Source organism: Staurois parvus, unplaced genomic scaffold (genome assembly GCF_062004578.1).
Source record: "Staurois parvus isolate SC_StPar_1 unplaced genomic scaffold, SC_StPar_1.0 ptg000147l, whole genome shotgun sequence".
Taxonomy (NCBI): Eukaryota; Metazoa; Chordata; class Amphibia; order Anura; family Ranidae; genus Staurois; species Staurois parvus.
This window is the reverse complement of record NW_028317943.1, coordinates 23,266,651-23,280,044: the sequence shown is the minus strand read 5'-3', so window position 1 is coordinate 23,280,044 and position 13,394 is coordinate 23,266,651. Positions and strand designations below refer to the sequence as shown.

At 40.3% G+C, this 13,394-nt stretch overlaps 1 protein-coding gene across 1 annotated transcript in view; it reads left to right on the top strand.

The window, feature by feature from the left end:
* The first annotated feature begins 409 nt into the window (after nt 1-409).
* LOC149464819 (uncharacterized protein C3orf20-like) overlaps nt 410-13,394 on the top strand; it is a 63,113-nt gene continuing 50,128 nt past the window's right edge. The window contains exons 1-4 of the mRNA XM_089674204.1: nt 410-464; nt 4,997-5,100; nt 6,870-7,435; nt 12,053-12,127. Coding sequence (XP_089530330.1) covers nt 420-464; nt 4,997-5,100; nt 6,870-7,435; nt 12,053-12,127 — 790 coding nt within the window. The 5' untranslated portion in view covers nt 410-419. The remainder of the gene's footprint in view (nt 465-4,996; nt 5,101-6,869; nt 7,436-12,052; nt 12,128-13,394) is intronic.

Below are 13,394 nucleotides of genomic sequence, written 5' to 3'. Positions count from 1 at the left end.
TTTGTACATTTCTAAAATACCGCCAACAACACCTTCTGATAAATAACGAATGTGTGTGTTTTTTAATTAATTGAATTTAATGATTTATCTAATTTTTTTTGCAGTATTTATCCTACTATATTATTAAATAAGTGGTATTTACCTCACATTCAATATTTTATTTGATGAATTGACTCTTTTATTATCTCATGTGATAATTTATGCAAACTGTGTTATCGCATGCGGTAACCTTTAGTGAATTGACCCCAGAATGGCTACAGTTATGTTTGGATTCTAGCTGTAATTTAGGATATCGGTGGCTGTACAATATCAGTAGCATACACTGACAGTTTCAGCAAAAAATGTATGTAAGAAATGACAGTGATAAAAAAATGTATTTTTGTAATGTTCCCTAATATACCAGACACTACACAGAAGCAATGTCATCGATGCTGCAAACAGGACCAGTATACTTCTATGACCAGGTTAGTTTCACAACCTTGAGCAGTTATATTATACAGTAAATTAGTTCAGTGATAATAAAATATATTTGACAAGAAGGTTTTATATTGTTAAGTATGAATTTGTTTATGGCTATCCAATTTTCCAATTTAAGAGTAGGTAATGTTAAGATCAATGGATAGGGAGCTAAGTAATAGGTTAAAGGAGAAGCTCTTTTGATCAATACTGCTTTTGTAGATCACAGGAGTGTGCTTAGTTTTACATTCCTGTGATCCAGATTCAGCCGACAGTGGGTTAAAGTTCATTGTTGGCTGATGTCACGGAGTTGGTCCAGGCTCTGCAGGGATCCTGACAATAATGTCGGGATCCGCCCAGATGCCTAACTGACAGCTGGCTCAGTCTCTCAACGTGCCGCTAGAAGACTGGGCCAGTCACTCCTGCCACCTCCATAGCCCGGAACTTCAGTGAGGCCCCATTAACACCTCAGCGATTTTCTACTGGAAGCTTGTAGAAAGCTTCTAAAATGCTCAACATGCCAAATCCCATATATTTCAATGGCCCCTGTTCACATATGAGCATTCTGTCGCCTTAAACAAAACGCCTGTCACTCAAAAAAGTGCATGAGCTTCTTTCTGGCAAATTACAAGCGTTTTGGGCCCCATAGACTTCAATAGAAACACATGAAAATGTGTGACTTGAGCATATGAATAAACATTTTCTGCTAAAAAAAAGCAGCTCTCCACCCCTAATTTCCTCCCTCCCTCTCTCCTCCCTCTAGTGCTTTCTATTGGCTAAACATAAAAACCTGAAGCTGTAAAATACTTGTAATACGCTTCTAAAACACTTGTAATACACTAACACTAACAATCACCACTCTGTGCTCAGAGTGGAATGAGAACTGAGAGATCAGCAGTCTTTGATCACTTGCTTGTAGAGCCCACGGAGGACATCTGCAGCTTTGATCCATGCTGTAGCCATCTAGGTGAGTATTGTGTGTTTGTTTGATTCCCTCACTTTTCTTTTAAATGTCATGGTGCAGGTTAGGTTTCATGGACTAGTGTTAAAGCTGAATTCCAGGCAGATATAAATGGCACAGAATGCAACTGTATTTATGTGCATTATGCTTCACGAAATGTATAGTTTAAATGCAAGCCATGTAAGAACCTGGACTGACCTGGTTTCAGACTTTGCAGTCTATGTTACAGCAAAGCTGAGATGGGGAGGGGGAAGCAACAGGGGCCAATTATATGTACTGCAGTGCAGGGAGCCTGCTGATAGAAGGAGAGAGCAGAGAGACGAGCACAACAGTCTGCTGCTTCACCACTGTTCAATCACAGACCATGGGTGGATAGGAGATCTGTAAGTGAAGGTGAAGCTGAGGCAGAGAAAGATCAGGTCCTCACCCTGGCTAGACAGGACCCAGGATATCCCAGGACTGAATAGATGGTAATTGAAATACTTTGGCAGGTAAAGCACCTATCTTATATTTATTTGTTTTCTGTTATTTTACTGTTCGCCTGATGTTCAGCTTTATTGCTGGCCTCAATCATGACATTTTTTAGGCAATTCTAACAAGTTTTCATTAGAAAAATATAACCCATGTAGCAAACCTACTACAACACTCTGATCAAGACCCTCTCATCCAACCCTCATCAACTCTTTTTTACCCTTAATTCCTTACTCCACCCCCCACTGCCTCCACCCACCAACTTTCTTACTGCACAGGAGATTGCCAGTCACTTCAAGAAGAAGATCGACACAATTCGTGATGAGACATCCAGTGTCAAGCTTCCTCCTTCAACCAACATACCAGGCCCAACACCACACTCAACACTCTCCTCCCTAGACCCTGTTACCACTGAGGAAGTTACCGAACTCCTTTCCAAGGCCCACTTCACCACCTGTCCCCTGGATCCTGTCCCCACACGACTGTTACAGCCTCCTTCCTGCTCTATCCTAAACTCTCTAACCCACATCTTCAACCTTTCACTCTCCATGGGCACCTTTCCCTCCCCGCTCAAACATGCACTGATTACCCCCATACTCAAAAAACCCTCGCTGGACCCCACCTGTTTGAATAACTTAAGACCCATCTCCTTGCTCCCCTTGCCTCCAAGCTTCTCGAACGCCTTGTTCACAACCGTATGAACTGCTACCTCACCGACAACAACCTTCTTGATCCCCAACAGTCTGGCTTCCGCCCACAACATTCCACTGAAACTGCCCTACTAAAATTCACTAACGACCTACTAACTGCTAAAACCAATGGCCATTACTCCATACTTATACTCCTTGACCTTTCTGCTGCCTTTGACACAGTCGACCACCCTCTCCTCCTCAGTAAACTCCACTCCATTGGCCTGCATGACTCTGCTCTCTCCTGGTTCTCCCCTTACCTTTTTCAGCGCACTTTCAGTGTCATATACAACGCCTCCTCCTCCGCTCCTCTTCCTCTTTCTGTTGGGGTACCCCAAGGTTCTGTCCTTGGGCCTCTCCTTTTCTCTCTCTACACATCCTCCCTGGGCCAACTGATAACTTCCCATGGCTTCCAATACCACCTCTATGCTGATGACACCCAGATCTATCTCTCCACTTCTCAGCTCACCCCCTCAATCTCCTTACATATCACAAACCTACTAAGTGACATATCAGCATGGATGTCACACCACTACCTTTAACTCAATCTTTCCAAAACCGAACTTGTAATATTTCCTCCCCCCCAATCCTCCACTCACGACTTTACCATTAAGATCAACAGCACAACCATTGGTCTTTCCTCTCATGCCAGGGTGCTAGATGTAATCCTTGACTCTGACCTCTCCCTTTGGTCCCACAACCAATCACTGGCTAAATCCTGCTGCCTCAACCTTCCGGAACATTTCCAGAATCTGCCCCTTTCTGACCAGTGACACCACAAAACAATTTATCCATGCTTTGGTTTTATCCCGCCTTGATTACTGCAACTCCATTCTCACTGGTCTACCGTTACACAGGCTGTCCCCCCTTCAGTCTATTATGAATGCTGCTGCTAGACTCATACACCTTACCAACTGATCAGCGACTGCTGCCCCTCCCTGCCAGTCCCTTCACTGTCTTCCACTAACCCAACATATAAAATTCAAAATACTAACCACAGCTTAAAAGCACAACACTGCCCTTAGCTACATCACCAACCTCATCTGCAGATATCGCCCAAATCGCCCACTCCGCTCCTCCCAAGATATCTTCCTCTCCAGCTCCCTCATCACCTCCTCCCACGCTCGCCTCCAGGATTTCTCCAGAGCCTCTCCCATTCTCTGGAAGTCCCTACCATAGTACGTCCGGTCAGCCCCCACCCTGTCTGCCTTTAGGCGATCTTTGAAAACTCACTTCTTCAGGGAATCCTACCCCACCTCCACCTAAGAACTGTAATTGAATCACCTCCACCAGGTCATCCCCCGCAGCTATCACCTTTTGTATCATCTCCCCCTTCCTTTAGATTGTAAGCTCCACAAGCAGGGCCCTCATATTCCTTCTGTACTGAAATGTATTGTAATTGTACTGTCTCCCTTATATTGTAAAGCGCTGTGCAAACTGTTGGCGCTATATAAATCCTGTATAATAATAATAAAGAATTTTAAACACTTTCCATTAACAAGGAATCCCATCTATGAGCACATGTAATTGACAAAATCTAAGCAATGTACCACCCACAAGTTTGATTAACAATCAACATTTGATTGACTCAGTGATTGATAGATTATGTGAAACAGAGCAATAAACTGACAGCTTTAATACAATTTGTTGACAGATCTAGTCAAACATGAAAAAAACTGCCCAGGTCTATTTTGCTAAAGCAATTTGATTTTTCCAACAATTCCAATTCCATCTCCTTGTGGTAGATGGAATTGGACTATTCGACTGCTCTATCAATTTTCCACGAGTATGGCCAATTTTCAGGGTTAAGTTAAAATGACACTGTAAGGCAAAAAAAATCAGAATGAAGGTTCAACCAGAATCACTAGCCCTGACCTAGGAGGAAGTACCTATGATTTAGTTTGAACACACAAAAAGCTTCCTACTGCTATATAGAAATAGTAACTGAACTGAAAACGATTAGTTGTAACATCAGCGAGAAGGATCTTCATTTTTTTTCCCATCTGTCATATTGATCATTGCTAATGTTCATATTATAATTATTATAATATAGGATTTTTATATCACCAACAGTTTGCTCTGCGCTTTACAATATAAAAAATAACTGTTATCATTATATGAAGCACATATGACTGTCTGCTGACTTCCATCATCCAATCACATGCGAGCAAAAATGCTGGTTTTCTTTTTTCCTTGCACGTGATTGGGTATACTCTGAAAGTTAAATTTATCTACATTTGCTAATCTCTGGAGAAAATTAATTTGCGGTGCAATTTCCCTTACAAAGTGAACAGCCTATTTGTCTGTTGTAAATTAACCCTTATATGTTTAAAAAAAATCTGAATCTAGAAGAGACTGTATGTACTTGAAGTTTTTCCAGTTCTTTAATGTAGAAGAAACATCCTTTTCTTTGTATTAGCTAAAAACCAGGGCAGTTAAGCGACGTAAGAAGATTCCTGAAGAATTACCATCTGATATGAAGTACCTAAACATTAATCCTCGCCTTGCCAACTTCATTAACAGGTAAGAAATTACTTACAGTTCTCAGCCAAACTCAGCTCTATCCATATGCACAGTAGAGCCTGCCATAAATGGATCGAAGTTTTTTTATGTTGATCTATCTATGAGCAGGCCGGTTGTACTGAAGTTTATCGATCAACTTCAGTACAAGCAGCCTGTGGTTTTTATTTTTTTATGCAATCATAGCCGCATGCAGTGATCATTGTATTCTGATGCCTGGGAAGCCTCCCACTGTCAGAATACAGGAGGGATTCCACCATCAACACTGACTGTGTTGATGGGGCAATCAAGCAATTTACTTTCCTTCAACCCATGGTTGAAGGAAAGAAAATTGCATAATCTATGGCCAGCCCTAAATCCTGACCTTACATTGTTAAAGTGGTTCTGTCACTACATGGTCACTACTAAGCAAAAACCCCCTTCTCGTACAAAAATGCCCCTATATATTCCTTTCCAGCAGCTTGTGTCTCCAAACTCCACTGTTCTGCTGTAGGTATTGGACACTTCCAGCTGTTCCAAATGCCTCCTCCTCCTATGCTGTGGTTCCTCCTGCTGGCTCATATGACATGTAGTGATGTAGGAGATGGCCAACATGCAGTAGGGGGAACAGGTTTGACATACTTGGAAGTGTTGAATATCTGGAGAATCAAAAAAGATTTTCAGATAATAACTATTCTACAAGTTGGAAAATTTACTCTGTCCAGTATCCCTTATTTCTGTTTATCATCGACAATCAGTTTTGTACTTTGAATATCGGAAATTACCAAATTTTCATCTAATCTTGAAAATCTGTCCATACATTAGAACAGCTCCTTGTTTGTTATTAACTGGATTTTCTGACCCAAGAACCATGGCAGCTGTAAGTGTGAGAGATTCTGGCGCTTTAGTTTGACAGTCTGAACATTAAAGCAGTATTAAAACCAAAAATATAATATATTGCAGCTTACCAATCCCTGGGTGCAGGGGCGGACTGACAACTCATGGGGCCCCCGGGCAACAGGGGATCATAGGGCCCCTATGTCCTCGCCCACACTCAAACTACACCCAAAAAAGCCTATGAAAGGTACCAGGGGCATCTCATGGGGCCCCCTGCTGATCCTTGGGCCCTCGGGTTGTGCCTGAGTGCCCGAATGGTCAGTCCACCCCTGCTTGGATGTGGATGTGGTGGCTGCATTGTTTTTCTTTTTTTGAAGGCTTTTCCCTCTGTTTTTACATGGTGATCTAGCCAGTAACACACCTCATGTATTAGAGTGCCCACACTCTGGATGAAGGAGAAATAGAGAAATCTTTGGAGAGAAACATTACAAGTATTGGGGGAGGGTAGTATTTGATGTACTAGCAGATTTAAATACACTAATACATTGAAGACAAACTCCATCTAACACTTTTTAAGCAGCTACAGCAAACATTTTTTTTTCTTTTGGGATAAAGACTTTACATAAATAAATAAACACTGACCATTGTAAGCACCCCTGTCAGTAGTAAATAGTTTGTCTCAACCCTCTAACTGCTATATCTATGGGGCAGCTTGTTCTGTTGATAAAGAGACTTACTGGCAGGATCACCTTGTGAAAATTAAAGAAAGAAAGCCTAAAAAAGAAAACGAATGTAGCCATAATATCTAAGAATTGGTAAGATGCAATATAATAAATGTCTGCTTTTGGATTTATTACTACTTTATCTGCAGCACAAATAGCATTTCCTCATGCTTCAAAAGATCTTTCAATTGGCCTGTACTGTGATTATGCAGTGTTTTGTTGCTTTATGTTCAGCTTGAACAGGAATAAAAAGGGAGGTCCTACTCAAGCCGAAAGGAAGCAAAATGCACTGCCCAAGGATGAGAAAATGCGCAAAGAAAAATATTCAGTATTACCAGAAATCGGCAGCTCTACTTTACAAAAGAACGGTGTGGAGAACAGTAACCAGAAACTCAACCAAGTCATCACCGATGAAGAACACTTCATGAACCCCTTTGATGATTATAAATATGTTGCTCCAACACTTTTATATGAGCTTGGGAAACTACTGCATTTTTTCTCTCAGTATGAGATAATTTTTCCTCTGGGCGTTGTAAATGTGCTCAACTATAGCTGGCAGGAGCTCATTGAGGGTGCGGTTTATACAAAGAAATATTGTCAGTCCTCCAAGAAGATGACAACAGACACAAGTATGGTCCCTGAGGAGAGTGACTACAAAGCACCTGGAGCCAGCACCGTACCCCCTGAGACTGTAGACAATGTGAAGCATAATAAAAATAAGGCTAATGCCACCCTTCTGGAGCACAGCAAGGAGAAAGCAGGACACGAATTTACACAGTCCAAGCCTACAGGAAACAGATGTGAGTTTGTAATCACAAAGCAAACATTTCATTTGATTCTGATTGCTTTTTTATGATGAACATTTTATTTCTTTTGTGTCAATGCTCTATACACTCACCAGCCACTTTATAAGGTACACCTTGCTAGTAGTAGGTAGGACCCCCTTTTGTCTTCAGAATTGCCTTAATTCTTCGTGTCATAGATTCAACAAGGTGTTGGAAATATTCCACAGAGATTTTGGTCCATATTGCTATGAGTAACTGTTGCCTTTCTATCATCTTAAACCAGTCTGCCCATTCTCCTTTGACCTCTGATATCAACAAGGCATTTTCATCCACACAACTGCCGCTCACTGGATATTTTCTCTTTTTTGGACCATTCTTTGTAAACCCTAGAGATGGTTGTGTGTGAAAATCACAGTAGATCAGCAGTTTTTTAAATATTCAGACCAGCCTGTCTGGCCCCAACAACCAAGCGATGTTCAAAGTTACTTAAATGCCCTTTCTTCCCAATTCTGATGCTCTGTTTTAACTTCAGCAAGTCGTCTTCACCGCATCTAGATGCCTAAATTTATTGAGTTGCTGCCATGTGATTGGCTGATTAGCAATTTGTGTTGCCAAGCAATTGAACAGGTGTAGGCAATAAAGTGTTCGGTGTGTGTATTTTAAAATCTAGTTTACAGAAACAGAGCATTAAGGTGAACCCATAGCTCCCAAGTGTCCCCAATTTGGTAACGCTGTCTCTCTTTTGGAGCCAAATCCCTCTGTCATTTTTTCCTCCACATTTGTCCCTTTTTTGGTCTGATGAATAGACCTCTATAAAGAATAGTACTATTTAGTTACAAGAAGTGTGATACTGCAGTAAGCTGTACATTCAGCCACTAAATAATTTAATTTGTTAGTCTACAAGAGCAGCATAAAGAAAAAGTAGTGGTGAAAAAAACAATAATTTTTTATATCAACTCTTCATGTTCCATGTACTTAGTGCATCACAGGAATGTGTTCTTTGCCCCCACACTAAAAGGTGTCCCTTTTTCTTATTTCAAAAAGTTGTGAGGTATTGTGAACCTTTTTTGCTGTTAATGGAAATTCTAGTTGCCCAGTCCGACTTAGTATTTTTTTTCCAGGACTAGTATTCATATCAGGAAAGTCAATGATTAGGTATCCTGAGTTGCATACTTGTTCTGTGTTACTCACTCAAAGTATTAAAGCCAGAGACACATGAATACTGACACAGTTTGATGTTTTGAAGAATAGTAATTATACATGAAACATGCACGTGCTCATTGAAAGCATCACAATGCAAATATATACAGTTGTGTTCAAAATAATAGCAGTGTGTTGAAAAAAGTGAATAAAGCTCAAAATCCTTCTAATAGCTTTTATTTCCATACACAGAAATGCATTGGGAACACTACACATTCTATTCCAAATCAAAACATGAAGAAAAATATATCAAATTTGTGTTGTTCCTCTAAAAAGATTGAAGAAAAGTGAATATTAGACTGTTCAAAAAAATAGCAGTGTTTGTATTCTTCTTTACAAACTCAAACATTCACTATATAAACTGAAAAATGTTTGAAGATTTTGCTTTTCTTTGAATCACTTAATATTTAGTTGTATAAGCACTGTTTCTGAGAACTGCTGTACATCTGTGTTTCATGGAGTCAACCAACTTCTGGCACCTGTGAACAGGTATTCCAGCCCAGGATGATTGGACTACATTCCACAGTTCTTCTCTATTTCTTGGTTTTGCCTCAGAAACTGCATTTTTGATGTCACCCCACAAGTTTTCTATTGGATTAAGATCTGGGGATTGGGCTGGCCACTCCATAACGTCAATCTTGTTGGTCTGGAATAAAGATGTTGCACGTTTACTGGTGTGTTTGGGGTCGTTGTCTTGTTGGAACACCCATTTCAAGGGCATTTCCTCTTCAGCATAAGGCAGCATGACCTCTTCAAGTATTCTGATGTATTCAAACTGATCCATGATCCCTGGTATGCGATAAATAGGCCCAACACCGTAGTATGAGAAACATCCCCATATCATGATGCTTGCGCAACCATGCTTCACTGTCTTCACGGTGTACTGTGGCTTGAATTCAGTGTTTGGGGGTCATCTGACAAACTGTCTCCGGCCACTAGACCCAAAAAGAACAATCTTACTTTCATCAGTCCACAAAATGTTGCGACATTTCTCTTAGGCCAGTCAATGTGCTCTTTGGCAAATTGTAACCTCTTCAGTACGTCTTTTTTTCAACAGTGGGACTTTGCAGGGGCTTCTTGCAGATAGCTTGGCTTCACATAGGCGTCTTCTAATTTTAACAGTACTCACAGGTCTAACTTTAGATCTTCTTTGATCTTCCTGGAGCTGATTGTTGGCTGAGTCCTTGCCATTTTGGCTATTCTATCCATTTGAATGGTAGTTTTTCGCTTTCTCCCACGTCTTTTAGGTTTTGGTTGCTATTTTAAAGCATTTGCGATCATTTTAGCTGAGCAGCCTATCATTTTCTGCACTTCTTTATATGTTTTCCCCTCTCCAATCAACTTTTTAATCAAGGTACGCTGTTCTTCTGAACAATGTCTGGAACGACCCATTTTCCTCAGAATTTCAGAGAGAAATGCACTGTAACCAGCATGTCCAACATTTGCTGCCTTCCTTCCTTAAATAAGGGCAATAATTGCCACCTGTTTTTCAAAGAATGAATGACCTCACTAATAGAACTCCACACTGCTATTATTTTGAACATGCCCCTTTCAATTAGTGATTCAATTACACAGAATCAGCAGCATGCATGTCATGACTGTTGGGTCTGTTGGATTTCTATTACTCTACTACACCTGCTAGTAAATTATTTGCCATGTAGAAATATAATTTCTACCAAAAACAGTGATTGATCAGGTTAGTGATGTCTGACTGCTATTATTTTGAACACAACTGTACAATATTATGCAAAAGTTTTAGGCAGGTGCGAACAAATGCTGTAAATTAAGAAAGCTTTCACAAATAGAAGTGTTAATAGTTTATTTTTATCAATTGGCAAAATGAGTAAAAGAAAAGTACATGAACAGAAGGGAAATCCAAATATTTGGAGTGACCACCCTTTGCCTTCAAAACAGCATCAATTCTTCTAGGTACACAGTTTTTGAAGCCAGGTAGGTTGTTACATCTTGGAGAACTAACCAAAGATCTTCTGTGGATGTAGGCTGCCTCAGATCCTTCTGTCTCTTCATGTAATCCCAGACAGAACCAATTATATTAAGATCAGGACTCTGTGGGGGCCAATCCATCACTTCCGGGACTACTTATCTTTACACTGAAGATAGTTCTTAATGACATTGGCTGTACGTTTGGAGTCATTGTCATGCTGCAGAATACATTTGAGGCCAATCACACGCCTCCCTGATGGTATGGCATGATGGATAATTATCTGCTTGTATTTCTCAGCATTGAGGACACCAATGGATGGGCAACGTTGAGGACTGTAGACACAATGGTCAGCCAAGGAAACTTAATGCAGCAGAAGAAAGATATCTCATGCTTTTTTCCCTTAAACATTGGAAGAGGTCCAGCAGTGCCATCAGCACAGAACTGGCAGAAACCAGTGGGACCCATGTACACCCATCTACTATCCAGAGATGTTTGGCCAGAAGTGGTCTTCATGGAAGAATTGCAGCCAGAAAGCCATACCTCCAATTTGGCAACAAGGCTAAGTGACTCAATTAAGCATGAAAACATGAAAAATGGCAGTAGGTGCTCTGGACTGAAGAGTCAAAATGTTAAATATTTGGCTGTAGCAAAAGGTAGTTTGTTTGTGAAGGGTTAGGGAGCGATACAATAATAATGAATGTCTGCAGACAACAGTGAATTATGGTGTAAGTTCCTTGCAAGGTTGGGGCTGCATTTCTGCAAAAGGAGTTGGAGATTTGGGCAGGATCAATGGTTTCCTGATTGCTGAGAATACCGGCAGATATTTATCCATCATGCTATATCATCAAGCAGGCGTGTGATTGGCCCTGAATTTATTCTGCAGCAGGACAATGACCCTAATCATACAGCCAATGTCATTAAGGACTATCTTTATCTTAAAGAAGAACAATTTGTCCTGGAAGTGATGGTTTGGCTGCCACAGAGCCCTGATCTCAACATAATCGAGTCTGTCTGGGATGACATGAAGAGACACAAGGATTTGAGGCAGCCTACATCCACAGATATGTTGTTTGTTCTCCAAGATGTTAGGGACAATCTACCTGCCAAGTTCCTTCAAAAATGTTGTGCAAGTGTACCTAGAAGAATTGATTTGGATTTCTCTGTGCATTTGTTAAATTATAAAAATAAACTATTAACACATCTATTTCTGAAATCATTCTTAATTTACAGAATTCTTTCACACCTGCCTAAAACATTTGCACATTAATATATAGTATGGGTTAATCAGTTACATAATTATTATGAGCCTACTCCTATGAGTCATGAAATTATAATTCAGCCATAAGAGAGATTTAAACATGGAATTACTTTTTAAATCTTCAAAAGAAAGTTATGTAAAGTATTTAATTATACTACCTTAGTCAGAAAATGAGAAATAGTTTTTAGTGATATTTATGTTCAATGTGGTTTTTTTTCTTTCCTTTAAGCTCCTCAGAACTTTGTATCACATCTACCAGTCACCATTAGTTTCTCTCTGTCATCAAGAGTATGTGAAGATAAAGGTAAAGGAAACTCAAACTTCAGTTATGAGAGAATGATTGAAATATAATGGTTTGAAAAAAAAAAACATTCAGGGGAATTTAATAAAAAAAAAAAACTTATGACACTTTTCTGGCAGTATACCCTTAAAAATAGGTCCCTATTGCTAGTTTCAGTAGCTTTACTGCCATGTGCAGCAGATTCAATGGTTCTTTATGTACAAATTGATATGACTGCACTAAATTTCAAAAAGAATTACCTCCAGTTCATAGAAAATGAGAGTGAAAGTATTTTGGACCAGCTCTAAGTTGGTGTACAGAGACAGGCAGAGTGACTGTCCGTGTATGCTGTGTAGCGGGGCGACTTATTTGCCACTGCTACCCACCTTCCCTACTTGCCAATGGTTGTTAAGGATGCTGTCAACCAACAGGCTTCTACCACCTAGTGATGGTGACAGTAGGTAGGCCCTGATGTGGAAGCTGAGGAACTAGCTGTCAATTTAGTTTGTGATTGACACCAGTCACTGGGCGTCCAGTAGCAGACTGTCTATTGGCTAAGGAGTCAACCAATTGCCAATCAATCACAAGGGGAGGGGATCTGATGGGGAACTAGTGTTTGGGAATCTTCAAAACTCCTCAGCTGCTATGCTGTCTGTTGGACAGGTACAGCAGTGGAGGTGAGCTTGTCAATATGAACACTCCAGCCTTAGTGTGTCTCCAGACATGGTACTTGCCCCAAATTTATGTACCCGTTTCCAATAGGTGCAAAAATCTATCGCCTGCACTGATATTTGTCAAGCAGAGGCACAATAGAATTTGAAACAGTGTCATAGACTGTGAATTCCCCTGATTGTATCCAGATATGCCTTATAACATAAATGTATGTTAAACATAACTAGCATATACAATACAGTACATCTGAATTTTTATATTAGCTTATTTTGATCATTTGCACAGCAGACTGGGATGGAAAGGTCATTATTTTGAGCAAACCAGGATCTGCCAGTCTAACACATGGAAGATTCTTAAAGGTTAGGAAAGTAGTAAAGTAGGGATGTTCTCATTCTGCTCCTACATTGTCCATTCACAATGCGTTGAACCCAGCTGCACTGCTTAGCTGCAGTGTAGTCTGCAGGGAGTTATAGATTATGACTGCGCTGCCTGGCAGGACTTACCTAGTCACAAAACTGGCAGAGCAGACTTGCAAATCCTTTACAAGGTAAAATAGTTCATATATATATGAATATCAACTGTTTATTAGGGTACAATCACACCAGCTGCTGTACGTGAT